The following is a 17,277-nucleotide window of genomic DNA, read 5'->3' as shown; positions in this document are numbered from 1 at the left end:
AGCGACGGCACCTTCGCCTGGGGCACAGCGGGGGCTGGGCCGGCCCCGCAGAGCCCTGTGAGCTGGGCCGCAGCGGGCTTGTCGCCGCCCCTCTCCCGGTTCGGTGCTTCCGTTCGTGCTCTGCGGCCGCGCTGCGGGGCGGGAGCTGCGGCAGAGCCACGTTAGAGTTTACCCCGGTATCTCCGGGACGGGTGTTGCTTTGAGGGACGGCAGGAAATTAATTTAACCAAAATTCTTCCCTGTGTAATTTTTCCTGACTTCTTAAGACCTTGTATTTCTTCTGCTCAGAAAATGCTTTTCTTCTGTGATCGCCTTGATGCGGATTGAGGTTATGTGTGAGGGCACAGAGTGCAATTGTTGGATGCTTGTGTTTGCCAGCGGCTGTGACATGTATAACGTGCAGTAACCTCAAGTTTTTGAGATCTGGCCTGAAACCTTGGCGCTGCAGCAGAAGTGCTGCTGATGCTGGGGCGGAGAATCCCTTCCTTCTCTATTTGTCACACTGGGTGTTTGTGTCCCACAGGATCCCAGAGTCCTGGACAGAATGCTCCCCTATCTGACCACCTACTATGGGAACCCCCACTCCAGGACGCATACCTATGGCTGGGAGAGCGAGGCCGCTATGGAGAAGGCGAGGCGGGTCAGTCTTCGGCTCTCCACAGTCGTCGTGTTTGTTCTGCTGGCGAGGAAATGGTGTCAGAAGAAATTCAAAAGCAGTGACAGAACTGTTGTAGTTAGTTCTCTGTGTGCTGGATTTAGCAGCTTTCTTTCTGCTCAGCTATGCTTTAGCAGATTTATTGCAAGAAAAAATAGTGAGACTAGAGCAACAGAAATGGCAGAAACCAATTCTTCAGGCAAAGGTGCCTCAGGATTTTAGGTTTCCTGAGGTCATACACATGCTGCTGCAGTAACTGGGCTAAGTTAATATTTTATTGTTCTCCTAGTCCTAGGTACAGCTCTTGCCATTTTTTTGGAAGTAGTGCATAGTGGGCTGTTGTCTGCTTGCCTTTTATGTTGAGCTATGGCAGGCATAATCATACATGTATTGCATCCACGTAATACATATAGTTTGTATTTATGCAGACATTTAGACTATTGTACCTGTAGCATAACTTTGTTAGACACTAGCTGTAATCCGTTTGAGACTCGGGGAGGTATTACTGAAAACATTTTGTGTGTTTTACTATGGTGAATTCATTGTATTTTATTGTAACACATCCAATTTATATTTCTTTTTAAACAGCAAGTTGCAGATTTAATAGGAGCCGATTCAAGAGAAATTATATTTACCAGTGGTGCAACAGAGTCAAATAATATGGCAATTAAGGTAAAAGGTTTACACTGATGGTTATTTGGTAAAATTTTGCTCTTAAGAACTGTATTCATCTTTCAGCAGTTTAAATGCAAGTATGTTGACTTAGTTAGCAAACATTTGTATTACTGCAATCCTGGATTTACTCATTGTGGTATTCTGCTACATACATGGAAGAAATACTGGGATGTTGTGGGTACCCAGGACATGGTTTTGAGGACAGAGTATAACATTCAATGTCTATCTTATGTGCACAAAATATAGTCCTTCTGCTTTTGTAATTAAAAATCTTTATAATGAAATATAGTGGAGATGCTGATTATGAACTTTTTTCTAAGACTAGGTAGTGTTTTAACCTTTAGCGTGTGGGTGTTCAGACTTTCATTGTATATGGCTCCATTGCAAATGTTTTCTAAAAACAATTTCTGTTAACAATGTCTCAAACTTACATCAGTTAACATTTTTGCATGCTTTTTGAAGAATGAGTGCTGGTGGAAATATGTAGCGTGAGTTATATGTCAGTACCTTTTAGATTCAGGAGGCAACTTTGAGGCAAACTAGGAAGATCCACATGAATTGTATCTAAATAGTAATTTCTTGTTTCCAGTCATTTTGTGTAGAGCTTACTTGCTTTAGAGGTCTAATGGTAAATTTCTTGTTCATGGATTGTGCTTGACAGGGTGTTGCAAAGTTCTATAAATCCAGAAAAAAGCATATCATTACTACACAAACAGAGCACAAGTGTGTGTTGGATTCTTGCCGTTCCTTGGAGACAGAAGGTTTTCGGGTCACGTACCTGCCTGTTAAAAAAAATGGGCTCATAGATTTGAAGGTAGGTTATTTACTGATAGAAAGAATGTGAAAATAGAAGACTTTTTTTGCTTCAAATTAATGCTCGGGAGGACCTTGTGTCCTCTCGATGATAAAGAGGAAAGTATAATAAATATCACAAGGTAGAATGAGAGTCAAATCTCCATCACAGCTGGAGGATTTTCTGTTCTGTGTGGTGCTCTGGACTTTTTCTCAACCAAAGCATCCATCTCTGATCCCACTGTTCACACCCACGCAGGTGGAGCTCTCACATGCACCGCAGAGTCCAGTACACGACTAGGGTAGAGATGGCTTTGAGGCAGGAGTGGTGAGGTTTCACGGCCTGAGCTACTCAAGGCATCAGACACGACACAGTGATTGCTGTCCGTGAAGTGACCCTTCTGGCTGTACTGGCTGCATTCCTGGCAGTTAGAAGTTGCGTACGCTTACTTCATCATTTGTGTTCTATAATACAGGACAGGATCAGTTTTATTTCTAGCCTCATCATCTGGTGTGGAGAGGTGCTGTGTTTTGGTAGAGTGGTAGAGGGATCTCTCCTGCAGGCATAGAATAATTCATTATGTTCTCTGAGAACTTTGCTGGCAGACTCCTTTGCACAACACTTTCTTGTATATAGTGCAGTTCCTTTATAGCCAATCACACGTTCCCTGGATGTGGCTTAAGCTGTTTTTTGGGTGGATAATTCATCAAAGAAAATAGTTCAGAGGAGTGTGTGAGACATAGTTGAAAGCTTATTCTGACTTGACTTGATCAAGTCAGGTGGCATGGTGCATACCAGGGTTAGGACATGCAAAAATGCAATTGATCACGCTCCTCTTCCTGCAGGAATTCAGTGTTCACATGGATTAGTGCTTTCACCAGGATTATTCGTCAAAACCTAAGGAGTTTTGTGCTAGCTAGGGAGCTGGTGGTTAACCTTTGCTAGTGATCTGAAGGCATGCACTGGAATGTTGCCACTGCTGTTAGTCACTACTTCTGTTCATTTGAATATTTCACCAGGAGCTGGAGTCTGCGTTCCAGCCAGATACAAGTTTGGTTTCTGTAATGACTGTGAATAATGAAATAGGAGTAAAGCAGCCAATTCATGACATTGGTAAGTACACTATGGCTTCCAGAGGCAAGCGAATGTAACTTCTGCTTCATTTGACTTCATATTTTCGTAGCCAGGTGTTGCTGATGCAAAAGGTTAGGTATAGTATAGTTAAGGAATAAATAATAATGCTGTCCCAAATAAAAACTTAATTTAAAAGGGAGATGAGGATGAAATTCAGTACTTCTAGAGTGAGTATTGCAGCCATTGTAGCCTTGTAGCACAGATCAGCTGCCATGTTTCTAGTTTTATTTTGAATTGTACAGTGGATGTAAAAAATAGCACAGAATAACCGGCTAATTTGAGTTTACGTGCTATAGTGGTTTATTGAACACTTGTAGTGTTTAAGAGGAGAAATGTGCAGAATTTGGGGTGGGAGGGGATGGTGAGCACCCCACTTAGACACCCCTTCCCCCAGTATTGCCATATACAGTCATGAACAATTGGTTTGGAGGTCAGAAGGCTGCTGAAGAGCCAGGTGTCTGGAACAGGAGGCAGGGAGAGGGTGAGCCAGGCGCTGAGCTGGCAGATGGAGAGAAAGGGACTGCAAAGCAGGTGAAGGGAGAGCTGGAGAACCAGAGGCATTGGAGCACACATTTGCAGCTCCCTGGATCCCATGGTGATTCTTTGATAATGTTTGCCACTGTCATGGCAAACATTCCCCCACCCTTTTCACATTCAAGATGTTCTTCCGTAAGATGCTTTGTACTTGATATTTCATGGTTCTGAAGGGTATTTTTTTCCTGGGCTGTGGCAGGCGTCTTGCTGCTGCATTTCTTCTCTTGCTTAGCTGCTGCATTTTTTTTCCTTAATTATGCTCAAAGCAGCATTTTCCCCAAGACTATTTGAGATTATAACAAGTGCTTGACCATCAGTGAGTTCCTTATAGGCTTGGACTCTTATTTTCCTCTTGTGCTTATGTTGTCAAGGCCATTATTGTTGTCCCACACTTAAATTCCAGAGGTACCTGGTACCAAGGTCTGGCTCCCACAGTAAGTTCTCATAATACCTCTATAATGGGTACAGTAGGCCAGGCCTGGGGCCTCGCAGGGTTAACCTAAGCCTCTGTTGGCATGAGGCCTATGGCCTGATACAACCACAGAATCACAGAATGTTAGGAGTTGGAAGGGACCTCGAAAGATCACCCAGTCAGACCCTGGCCAGGGGACCCCTGCCAGAGCAGGATCACCCAGACCAGGTCACACAGCAACGCGTCCAGGCGGGTTCTGAATGTCTGCAGAGAGGGAGACTCCACAACCTCTCTGGGCAGCCTGGGCCATGCTCTGCCACCCTCACACTGACAATGTTTTTCCTCATGTTCAGCTTGAACCTCCTGTGCTCCAGCTTGGGACCATTGTCCCTTGTCCTGGCATTGGACATCCCAGAGCAGAGCCTGGCTCCTTCCTCCTGACACTCGGCCTTTCCAAATTGATCCCCGTGAATGAGGGCACCCCTCAGTCTCCTCTGCTCCAAGCTCAAGAGCCCCAGCTCCCTCAGCCGCTCCTCAGCAGGAGATGCTCCACTCCCTCCAGCATCTTTGTGGCTCTGCGCTGGACTCTTTCAAGCAGTTCCTGTCCTTCTTGACCTGAGGGCCCAGATCTGAACACAGTATTCCAGATGTGGTCTCTCCAGGGCAGAGTAGAGGAGAAGCAGAACCTCTCTGTCCTACAACCACCCCTTCTAATAAACCCCAGGATGGCGTTGGCCTTCTTGGCTCAAGGGCACATTGCTGGCTCATGGGCATCTGCTGCCACCAGGACACCCAGGTCCCTTTCTGCTGTGCCACTCCCCAACAGGTCAGTCCCCAGCCTATACTGGTACGTGGGGTTGTTCTTCCCCAGATGCAAGACTATATTTGCCTTTGTGTTTCATTAAATTTCTTCTCACCCAGCTCTCCAGTCTGTCCAGGTCTCACTGAATGGCAGCACAGCCTCTGGAGTATCAGCCACTCCTCCCAGTTTTGTGTCGTCAGCAAACTTGCTGGCAGTGCACTGTGCTCCCTCATCCAGGTCGTTGATGGATATATTGAATAGTACTGGTCCCAGTACCGACCCCTGGTGGACCCCACTAGATCCAGGCCTGGGCTGGGCTCTGTCCCATTGATCACAGCTCTCTGACTTCTTTCCTTCAACCAGTTCACAATCCATCTCACTACCCAGTCATCTAGACCACACTTCCTCAGTTTAGCGGCAAGGATACTGTGGGAGATAGTGTCAGATGCTTTGCTGAAATCAAGATATACCACATCCACTGCCCTACCATCATCTATCCACCTGGTTATGTCCTCATAAAAAGGCTACCAGATTGGTCAAACATGACTTCCCCTTGGTAGAACCATGTTGACTGCTCCTAGTGACCCTCTTATCCTTGATATGCCTGGAGACCGCCCTGAGGATGAGCTTTTCCATCGCCTTTCCAGGGATGGAGGTGAGGCTGACCAGTCTGTAGTTACCCGGGTCCTCCTTCTTGCCCTTTTTGAAGACTGGGGTGACATTTGCTTTCCTCCAGTCCCCAGGCACCTCCCCTATTCCCCATGAACAAAGGTGATGGAGAGTGGCCTAGCAATGACTTCCACCAGCTCTCTCAGCACCTGCGGGGAGCAGTAGCAACACTGTTCTTGCTGGACCGCAGGAGAACAACTTCTGTGAAAGGTAATGCTGAACTTGTGCAAATGAGAGGTCTGGGATGCAGCTGTGCTAGGTATGGATTCTGTGGAAGAGGAGTTGTGAGTTTTTTGGTGACCAAGAAAAATATTTAAGTTGACTGCCCATGAATATTACATTATTTTGTTCCTTAGTGTATTTTAGCTCTGGATGCAAAGATATTGATTACAGGCTTGAGTGACCTCAGGTGGGAGTAATCAGCGGGTGTGAGGACTAGTGACAGTTCTGAGAACATTTTTGAGTCTGAGTATTGCAAAACTGGACGAATGGAGGAAATAGCATAGAAATACTTGGTAAGGATAAACTTGAAAGTAAGGCTGGCTTTTACTGGTCTGGTGTTGAGAAGAAAAAGAGTCAAGAAAATAAATTTTAATTTTATCCAGCTGTGGAGTCATCTGTGTGGAGAAACTTGGATGTCCCATGTAGCCATTTGTAGTTAAACTTGTGTGTGTGGGTTTGGAAACAATGTTGCTTCTTAACAGCAGAAGACTGACTTCTCAACTGAAGAAGTACACCCTAGTCTTACCAGCTAACCTGCCTAAACCTGTGCTCAGCTAGGCATCAGCTGGGATAGCGCCTACGCAGCTTTAGACACTTTAAAAGAAGCAGGACAGTACCCATTTCCTCCTTTGTCACCTCAGAACAGGTCCCTGGTATAAAGTGATGCTTTAGATTCATTGTCGGAATCATTGGAATTGTAACGATTAGGAGAGATAATGTGGGGTTTTTTGCTTTTATGTTTTTGTTACAGGTGAGATCTGCCGCCTGCGTAAGGTTTTCTTCCACACAGATGCTGCGCAAGCCATTGGTAAAATTCCTATGGATGTCAACGACATGAAAATTGATCTAATGAGCATTAGTGGCCATAAAGTCTATGGGCCCAAAGGTACTTCCCAAAGTGATTTTCTAGAGAATTGTTTCCATGCCTACTTTAAGGTATGAAGCCAAACCTGTCTGTCATAGTGACTATTACTTAAACTGTAGAAAACTGTTCTAAGACTGATATTGGACTGACTGGAGTAGTTCAGTTGCTGCTGCCAGATCTAGAGCTGCAGCAAGGGGATCGTCAGTGCTGCTGGGTTGCGAGGTGGCTTTGCCAAAGGGATAAACCAGAAGACAACACTTTTGTTTTTTCCATATGTCTTTTTCTGCATGAGCTCTCATGAGAGCTGAAGACATATCTATGAACAAGAACTAAATTTCCAACCAATAATTTGAGGGATTGAGATGCTGGTGCATGTCCAGAGAAGGGCAGTGGAGCTGGTGAAGGGTTTAGAGCACATGAATTGTGGGGAGTGGCTGAGGGAGCTGGGGTTGGTTAGTCTGGAGAAAAGGAGACTGAGGGGGAGACCTTTTCGCCCTCTACAACTACAGAAAAGGAGGTTGTAGTGAGGTGAGGATCAGTCTCATCTTCCTCATAACTCATGATAGGACAAGGGGTAATGGCCTCAAGTTGCACCAGGGGAGGTTTAGGTTGGATATTAGGAGGAATTTCTTTACTGTAAGGGTTTCCAAGCACTGGAAGGGGCTGCCCAGGGAGGTGGTTGAGTCACCATCCCTGGAGGTGTTTAAAAGATAAGTAGATGCCTTGCTTAGGGACATGGTCTAGTGGTGGACTTAGTAAGGCTGGATCAGTGTTTGGACCTGATCTTAGAGGTCTTTTCCAACTGAAACAATTCTATGATTCGATGTTTCCAAACCTTGGAGACCCTTTTAATCATTTCAGAACTCTGGGTATATACTGAAATATCTTTCCTTGTTTTCAAGGGGTTGGTGCTATCTATGTTCGCCGCCGTCCGCGCGTCAGGCTAGAACCCCTGCAAAGTGGGGGAGGCCAGGAGAGAGGACTGCGGTCTGGGACTGTGCCCACTCCTTTAGCAGTGGGCCTGGGGGCAGCATGTGAAGTGGCACAGCAGGAGATGGAGGTATATGGTAGAAGATACTTGTTCTAGATTCCAGAAAATAATATAACAAGGCCAGTTAGGTCTTAAATTTCTTAGGTGTTATGTTGCAACATTAAGTAAATGTTTTAGGATCTTTGAGGTTGGTTTTGGGCAACAGAAAGTTGATTTTTCAGCTTTCTTAAGTTTGTTTTTTCTTGAAGAGGTTTGAATCATGGTTTTCTACAGTAGCTTTACAGTTAACAGTTTTGGTGAAATATGGCTTTAACTTCTTGTACTCATCTCACCATTCTGCACACATGTATTGGCAGCATCTCTGAAATGGTATAAGTCATGTTTATGCAATGTGTATTTAAAAAAACCAAAACAACAACAACAAAACCCCCACAGAAACAAAAACAACTAGTAGTCCATCATTGTAACTATTAAATGTATGTAAGTTCAAGTTTACTGCAGCTTTGCAACTAAGATTCCCCCTGCCCCTGCTTGGACACTAAAGTTTATTTGCTTGGTCTGGTGTCTAAGCCTCTGTGCTACTGTATCTGTTTGTGGGCACCAATGCATTCCTTGCAGCTGGAATGTAAAATTCTTCAATGTGGTGCCAATGGGATGCATCAGCCAGGTATCATCACATAGGATCAGGTTCCTTTCTGGGAGATAGGCAGCGATCCAGTGTCTGAGCTGGGTGGTTATGGAAGCCTTGTCAGAGGCTGGAGAGCCTACAGCACCTGAATTCTGCACAGGCCTTAGATCTGGATTCTCTTCCTTGCCTGGCAGGGTTCTGGTGTTTCTAAACTATGTAATATTAGAATAAAACACTTGTTTTCTTCTAAAGCTTTTTAACACGTGTAAACAAGCATGATTTGCATGTGCCTGTCTGGCTTTTTCTCTGGACCAGAGCTGATACCACACCTCACTGCTTTTTGAGTGTAAGTGACCTCATTTTTTGATCTAGGAGGAGACACTACACATGGGCAGTTCTCATTGTGTAGGTTACATGTTGTAAAAACTGAGTTCACAGTAATTTGCAAGTCTGTGTCTTTAGGAGCTCTCAAACTGTGCTACATAGGGAAATAGAGGACACTTACCATAATAGATGCCCTATCTTGTGTTGCAAAATACGCCAGTTTATGCATTACCTTACTTGTCTTTAAACACAAAAAACCTAGTACTTTTATGAAAGCTAATTTGGCAGCTTGTATATATAGATCTTTCTGAGTAGTTCGGAAGATTTTTTGAAGGCTGAGCTAGCTAGGATCAAACTGGTAACTTCTCTTTTAGAACAGTCTTCAGAGTAGGCAAAGTTTGACAGTTTCTTGTTAAGTTTCAGATGTGTCCTTTCCCTAGTCTGACCAAACCCAGCTACTTCAGTCTGCTCATGGCCAGTGACACAAAGCACTTTGAGGTCAAACTGTACACTTTTTATTTTTTTGGTCTCTTTTCTGGTTTCTTTGCTAGTATGACCACAAGCGAATCTCACAACTGGCAGAACGACTGGTTACAAAAATAATGAGTGATGTTCCTGATGTGGTTTTCAATGGAGATAGAGAGCATCGCTATCCAGGTAACATTTAACTATCTAGCTTCTCAGTGTTAATGGTTGTGACTGAACAATGCACTTTAGCTACACATTGTGCAAGTACTGCTGTATGGGGTAGGATTTGCTCTAGATTTCAGTTGATGGAAGTTTTTTTTTTTTATTTCATTTATGTGTAGGATGCATCAATTTATCTTTTGCATATGTGGAAGGGGAGAGTCTTCTGATGGCTCTGAAAGATGTGGCTCTGTCTTCAGGAAGGTAGGTGGAATGTGCGGGAAAGATAACAGTAGATTTTTGGAAAGAAAACAACATCTGCTAAGGAGTGGTCTCCTCTGTGCACCGTATTTGTATGTTTGGTTAATGAGTCCGCCTGGCATTGATTCCACTCTAAAACGGTGTTTCTCTGAAGTGACACATTTCAAATGAAGGGCAAATTCACTCATTCTGAAAGCCAGAAAAAACCCCTCCAAAACACCCCAAAAAACCTAGAAAAACCAACCTAGAAATTCCTACCTTCCAGACTGATTACCTGTGATCTGAGTAGCCTTGACTTGTAACTGATGGTGATGCTTCCATTCTGAAGTGTTTGAGCATCTTCTGTCCTTCAGCAGGGTTTCAATAAAGTCACAGATCATAACTGGAATCTAGCAAGACTGGACAGATGTGTGAATTAAATTGACTCATACTACCGGTATTTAATGCAAAAGCAAAAAGAAAATCGAATACGCTTTTATGGAGCTCTGTTGACTCTACAGGAGTGACTAGTAATGTTTCTGTTACTCAGACAAACTTGATGCTTACGATGAAGTCCATGAAAAGATGCCCTCCTTTCCTCACCTTTGAGACCAAAGCAGTGAGCATATCTTAATTAGAAATATGTTGCCACAGTGAACAAGAAGAACAAGTCTCCACGTTCCTCTGTATGCTGTTTTCCATTGATGTGTTCTGCTGCCAAACAGCAGCTTGTTAAGCCTTTTTTTTCTGTGGGTTTTTTTTTGGGGGGGTGGGGGTGTGTGTTGGTTTTTTTTTAATGTTCCTGTTGGTGTGTTACTTTCTGTGGCTAGTTCTGTCTTGGCTGCTTTGTCTTTTTTTTCATGGCCTTCACTTCAGCTGCCTTCTAGTCTGAATTACCACTGCATCTGTTTGTGTTTATTCGTACTGCATTGTCTGCGCTCTCTCTTACCTAATCTCCTAATTTATTACCCTTATTCTCCTCTGATGCCTCCCCCTTCCATTTTTTTTCTTCAGCGGCAGAAAAAACACCCTTCTTGTATTCACTCATGGTTTTTAAGAGGCTGGGGAAGCTGATAAGGTTGTTGTAAAGAGTCATAGTAATGTTAAATGCCTGTAAGTGACCTGTTCTTTTTTGGAAGAGATTAGTCAAGTGTTACTTTAATGTAGAATCTACACATGAAGAAAGTTTGAAATTTGCCTGCCTTCCCTTTCCCCAGTGCTTGCACATCAGCTTCTCTGGAGCCTTCCTATGTTTTGCGGGCAATCGGAACAGATGAAGATTTGGCTCACTCATCTATAAGGTGTGTGGAGTGGTCTTCCATAATGCTTCAAAATATTTTTCTTTTCTGCTGAAAGTAGGTGGTGGATTTGTTCCACCTCTCCTTATGCGCATCGTTCTGGTCTTTAAAGGTTCTCTTTTCATTTAGATTTGGCATTGGTCGTTTCACTACAGAAGAGGAAGTGGATTATACAGTGCAGAAGTGCATAGAGCATGTCAAGAGGTTGAGGGAAATGAGGTGAGCTATCTTCTTATTGAATAGAAATACTTATTGGGTATGGTAATTGAAGAGTTGGATTTAGTTGAAAGTAATTGTTTCCTTGGGAAATCTGGTGGTGACTCTGTATAACAGCAAGCAGCGTTGCTAGAGTGGGTAATGGGCCTCATCTTAACAGTAGTGACAAATTAAGGAAAAAAACCAACCTGATAACAACCTTCTCCCAGATCCTGCCTTTGTTCAGGAAAAAATATGAATAGGGCAGGCACATAGGGCAGTACCAACAAGTTTCTAGGCTGGAGATGGTATCACTGACTTTAGTAATGTCATGGTTGAGGGCTGGGTTGGCCACTAAATCCTGGACAGATGCTCTCTATTAACCCCTCTCCCCTCCCCAGAAGGGAAGAGAAAAGAGAATAAGGGAGAGAGACTTTACGGGTTGGAAAATAAAACTAACAGGTTTAATGAAACAATGATACTGATACTACAGAATAATAATGTAAATAGGAAAATAATGAAATATATACAGATACGTACAAATATATCTACAAAACCAATATAAAATCCTCCCCCAATGACGTATACATCACCAGAGGTTCTGCAGAGCAGGACACTAGAGAAGTCCCAGTGCGGACCCAGCAGCAGTGGGAGCTGATGCAGGAACACAGGGATCAGGATCAGAGGCAGATGAACCAGCAGGGTCTGCTTGGACTTTGGCCATTGCAGGGATCGAGATGAAAGGAAAGGTCCAAGATGGAAGGGCTCCAAGATGGAAGAAGGGTCAAGACCCTTGGTGATTCCTTATCTTCTAGCAGCACTGTCTGGAAAAAAAACACCTTTAGTTTCAGCAAGTTCAGCCACTTAAAAGAGACTGAGCTGAAAAGTAAAATCACTAAACAGAAAATTAGTTCTGTTTAGCTCAAACGAGGACAAGTAAATTGTTTTATTTTGGTGAAACTGAAAGACTCCTAGCAACTCTGGACAGTATCAAATGTGAGGGCTCAGTCTCACAGAGAAACTAGTATTTTATGCCCAAAGTGGGAGCAGGAATTGAGGTGGATCACCTGTCTTCTCACCTCTTGTGTTTAGGGGCTGAGGACAGTTGAGGACTGATTGTCTGAAGCTCACTGACCTCCAGAAGGAGAAGATAGGTAGAATGGGGTCTTCTGATTTGTTGTGAGGTTGATGGAATTGCCTGTTTGGTTATTGTTGTTGAAGTTGTTCTGTGCATTTTAGATAGGACTCATTTTTCTCCTTTCTTTACAGCCCCCTCTGGGAAATGGTGCAGGATGGAATTGACCTCAAAAGCATTAAATGGACTCAGCACTGAGAAAACATTGCTATCCATGGACTAGATGTGGATTAAAATGCATTTGCTGTACATTCCTGAACAAATTATGCAGCACTTCTGGTTTTTGACACTTGCAATTTGACTGGAAAACTACCCATTTTGATCACAAAGTCTAAGCAGCTAAAAATGAAACTAGTCTTTATCCTGCATAACGGCAGGATGCTACAACATCCCATTGCATTTATATTGACAAAGGGAAATTTATGTCAGAAAGTAATTTTTTTTGGACATGTATTTTCTAGTAAGAAAATGAAATCGGTGTATTACTCCTGGGCCAGTGGAATTCTGGCAAGAGGTTGTTGCTTCTCAGTGTAAAACATTCAGTGTAGCTGTCTGTCTGCAGCACAGGCCTCCCATTCTTGCTGTGTGAGGCAGCCGTGCTGCCACAGCAGTTGTTTTTGTGCTGCTCAAATGCGCTGAATTGTGAGAAATCCTCAGCTAGGAGAAGCTTGGCATTCCTAGAGGAAAAGGATGCCTCTCGTGGCTATGTGCCTTCACAGTTAAGTTGGATATGCAATTCAGAAACAATTTGTTTTCTGAAGCTGAGTATTTTTGGCTCTTTTTCCTTAGTTTTATTTTTTTTTGGGGGTGATGTTTGTACAGACCAATGTGCATTAATACAGAACATCCTTCTGTGTTACAGAGATTATGATACAATGATGGTGCACTTTGCTGCCCCCTCCATTGTGTTTTTTCCATGCAATTTTTTTCTAAGTAACGAAAGAAAACGTGAATGACTGGGGAGGGGATAGGCAGAATATGTCAGCTTCAGTTGCAGGACCAGTTTGGTGGGAACGTGACTACTGGTGGTAGTGGGGAGAGCAGATAAAGTGCAATGTCTTAATGCAGTCTGGTGGTTTTGTTCTGGATTTTTTTTTTCCTCCCCTTGTGATCAGTCCTGTGCTGTTACACAGTTTGCCTGTGGGCTGTTGATGTCTGTCACTGTAGGGAGCCTCAGCCAGCTGAGCCTGGATGTTTTGTCTGAAGATCATGGCTCTGGAGTTTTCTCTGCATGACAGACTGGGCTTCTGTCCAACTAAAGACTTACCTGGGAATCTGTTCCCTGCAAATACTGGAGGAAAGTGTCTGATAAAAAGGGTTTGTGATTAATTTATATCGGTGTTTCACCTTTCTTACCTTTGTTGATCTTTCCAGTAAGAAACTTAACCTCCTATTATGAAGTGCCTTTGTTTCAGTTGCATAAGCAGACAGGTCTCCAATTAGTTTTGTTGATTGATAGATGCTCTATCCACTACTGAATTTTAATATGCCACATAGGAAGTACGTCTTCAGTTCTGGATGGCATCTACCTGGAGGAAAAACCATGTAATGTAAAAGCTGAAGCCAAGTTTCACAGGTGGATTGTGTTACAGAAGCATGGTTTTTTGTTTTAGTTTGGTTTTTTTTTGTTTGTTTTGTTTTGTTATCAAGGACAGTACTGCAAAGCTCATCCTCAGTTGTTCTATTTGAAATTATTAGCATTAGCAGTTGTAATATTGTAGGGATGGCACCTTATGCTTCATCCCATTTTTTTAAACTACCATATACATCAGTAGGTTTTAGAGGTGGTGTGGATACTGTGTTTTGTCCTTAGGCCATATGTTTTCTGGATTAAGCATGTGATAACGTTTTCTCAGCATGTTTTAGAACTTGTATATTTATGAAATGTTTATTTGTTTCATGGATGATAAAAAATTACAGATAAGAATTAAACTTAGCTACTTTCAGTCTTTTTGGATTCACTTTTCCGGCTGAACTATGCAGCACAATCAGTAAGTAGCTAAATCGCAGCCTTTTGGTAGAGAACAGGGAAATATAGTCCCAGCTATTCTGTGAAGACTGTTAGAAGCTCTTTCTGTCATCAAGTTGACATTTGACTTTTGATGAGTCATTCTTCTCAAACTTAGTGCCTGATCTGAGTTGTTTGTTTTGTTTTGTTTTGAATTCAGGTATCTTAAATTTGGATTAATTTGAGAATAGGGAGCCCCAAATTGTGGAGATCCTGAGCACCTCTTATGTGCTAAGATTTTAAAATACAAATTCTGCTTTTATGTTTGGGCAGCTCATTCACACTGTTAAAAAATGTTTGTTTGAAAATGTTCATAGGGCAAGATGAAGAAAAATTTATAGAAGAGACAGTTTTCCCCATGATGGAAAGAAGTAATGCCAAGGATGAATGTCTCATTGTAGACCACTGAATGCAGTTAAAGCTTTTTGTATGGGGAAGTATATTTATTTGGGAGGATAATATTTACAAATGGAACTGCCTGTAACTCAAAAGTGAGGGAGCTGTGGAGTTTTTTGTTGATTAGTTAGAGCCATCTGCAGAGCATTAAATTAATAATACAAGGTGATGATATCAGGAAGATGAGGATTTAGTGTCACCATTTGCCAAGTGTCGTAAAAATTGAAGCAGTGTGGAAAAAACCAAACTTCCAGTAGTGCAAGATGGTTAGGTAATATACAAGGGGAGCAAAAAGTTCTCCATGATGCATTTTAGTGTTTCTAAATGCTGATAGAGCACATCACTTAACTACAAAAAATAAGGAATATTTCTTAAGGGAAGGATAATACAGAATTAGACAGTCCTGGAGTTGAGTAGACAGAGGAAGAGGGTCAGTTAACAGGTTTGTTGACAATGTGATACAGCCAGCCATAAATTTACTAAGGATTTTTAAAAATTAAGAATCAACGTAAACACTATTGCTCCCCCAAAAATACTTCTGCTTCCCTTCAGTATTGTATCTGCCTGGCTTGCTGCTCTCTGTGTCTGGTGTCCCACTGTTTTGAGTCAAATTTTCTGCTAACAACATGTATGCCCCATGCTTTGAAATGATAGTTTCCCAAAGATGGGTCCCAAAAAGTTGGTCGAAGAGATTTCTTTTCCACTAAAGACAGTTTTGCTTAAATTTCACAATGGTGAATAAGGTCTTGCACTGGAAGAAAGCAGATGCCAGTTTTTAAAATGCATGAGCTGAGTGCTTGGAGCAGACAGCTGATGTTCCTTGTATCTATCTGAAACAGTAATAAAAAAAGACTGGTACAAGATGCTCTTACAAGAAGAAAAGCTCATACTAATGAGCTCTCAAAGTGGTTTGTGCTGAGTAGGCTTAGTAAAACCAACAAAGTGTTTAGTTTTTAAAAGTAACTATACAGGATCAGTAAGGCACATCATAGCTGAGTGACAGATTTTAAGTATGGATAGGCATTAGAAGAGTGTTTCTGGAGGTGTCTGTGAGGATTATTTCTGTTGAACATTTTTCTAAATTATCTGGAAACAAGAATTGCTGGAAACAAGACTTGCAGTTGACACGTAGAAAGGAAAATACAAAGTAGCATGAATCCTGTAGTAAACTGGGCTCATTCATCCAAACCACGTCCTTGAACAGATGAAGGAATAGGGTCAGTGGTTGCATTTGCAGAATGGCTGGAGAAGCAATGATCTTGGGACCTGGGGTGATATTTCCAGATTAACAGTGTAGTGAAAGTATAATGCAAGGAAGATGTGCAATTTCAGGTGTGGCATTGGCACAATGGGTGCTGCTCCCTCAAGGTTTACTTTAAAATGTCCTGTGTACATTTTTTTCCCCTATTTGTATACCTAACATCCTACTTCAGTTCTGGTTTAGTTTGGAGGAGAGACATAAGTTCTCTCTCTCTCGTTTCCTAGTACCTAATAAAGGCAAATCACATTCCTTTCTAACACCATTTTTCTCTGCCTGCCTTCCACCATGTGCATGTCACAGGAGAGTATGCTGGACATTGTCACCAGTGATCTCTGTCTCTTAACCTTGCCTAACAGAGCTTGCTTTCTAGAGAGGCATGTTATCCCCTGATGTCAGAACCTAACTGCATCATGCTCTTAGCTACCCTTGGTCACTTGGCATGCTCCTAATACTAGTCGAGGATTTTGGTCCCTCTCATTCTCTCCACAAACAAATCTGCTTCTGTTAATCTTGAGTGAGCTACATATTCTTTCCCCATGAAAATTTGAGTATGGCTGAGAAGACAGTTGGAAGCCTGTGAAGGTAATCTGTGTCACAGGCATCTGTTCCAAGCTTTGCTCCAGCTGTGCTGCAGCACAGAGCAAAATGTGCGAGGTGCAAAGATATGCTGGTTTGCAGCAGCTGTCCAGGGCATCAGGACTTGTGCTCCAGTGTGCCTTTGTAGAGACCGCCGTCTAGAGGCCTACTGACATCATGTATTTTGGTTCTGGTATTTTTGCTGGTCCACACAGTAAACATCACAAGTCTGTCCACCAGACTTTATTTCAGCTGCAAAACGCAATGTGGAGACTCATGGCATTGCACAAAAGCTGAAAAGTCTTAGTTTTTTTCTGACCTGCTTGCAGTGCGAGGCTGTGATTCACTCTCTTCCCTTTCTAGCAGCAGACTACACAGGACTTTTTTCATTGAAAATGAATGCTGCTGCAGTACCTGTGTCCACTGAAGCGCAATGAGAGAGCATCTCCGGATGGGTGCCCAGCTGTTCCTCAGCTCGGGGCAGTCTAGTTACTAGCATTGCATGTGTATTTAAGCAAACTAGGGATGAACATAGTGCAGGGCAGCTTAAAGGATGATTGGCCCAGGACAATCTGACTTCCATTTTAATTCTGCAACCTGGTCCTAAGTGAAAAGTTCAGAACAACCACTCTCCACAGGGTTCTTTTTGTGAGAAACTGTGTGTGGGAAGTAATTTGTTAAAGCATTAGGGTATAGAAAGACAGCTAAGGTCTTGAAATAAGTTTTATAAGACGTGGTGCTTTGGAACATAACAGGATGAGAATTTTACAAAAAAATCAGTAAAACCCTAATAGGTAATGGGGTACAGTGAAAAGCAAAATAATTTGCATTGTATAT

General features: G+C 42.7%; 1 protein-coding gene across 1 annotated transcript; it reads left to right on the top strand.

Moving 5' to 3' along the window:
• Positions 1 to 523: 523 nt before the first annotated feature.
• Positions 524 to 12,695, top strand: NFS1 (NFS1 cysteine desulfurase; the record flags this gene model as incomplete). Its single annotated transcript, XM_010186367.1, has 11 exons — positions 524 to 640; positions 1,244 to 1,327; positions 1,992 to 2,144; positions 3,143 to 3,236; positions 6,648 to 6,782; positions 7,664 to 7,821; positions 9,256 to 9,361; positions 9,514 to 9,595; positions 10,789 to 10,872; positions 10,999 to 11,088; positions 12,334 to 12,695. Coding segments are annotated over 11 exons (1,167 nt in total), but the record flags the coding sequence as incomplete, so codon positions are not given.
• Between the last annotated feature and the right edge of the window lie 4,582 nt (positions 12,696 to 17,277).

Source organism: Mesitornis unicolor, unplaced genomic scaffold, assembly GCF_000695765.1.
Source record: "Mesitornis unicolor isolate BGI_N332 unplaced genomic scaffold, ASM69576v1 scaffold10096, whole genome shotgun sequence".
Classification (NCBI taxonomy): domain Eukaryota; kingdom Metazoa; phylum Chordata; class Aves; order Mesitornithiformes; family Mesitornithidae; genus Mesitornis; species Mesitornis unicolor.
This window is presented reverse-complemented; position numbering and strand designations above follow the sequence as displayed.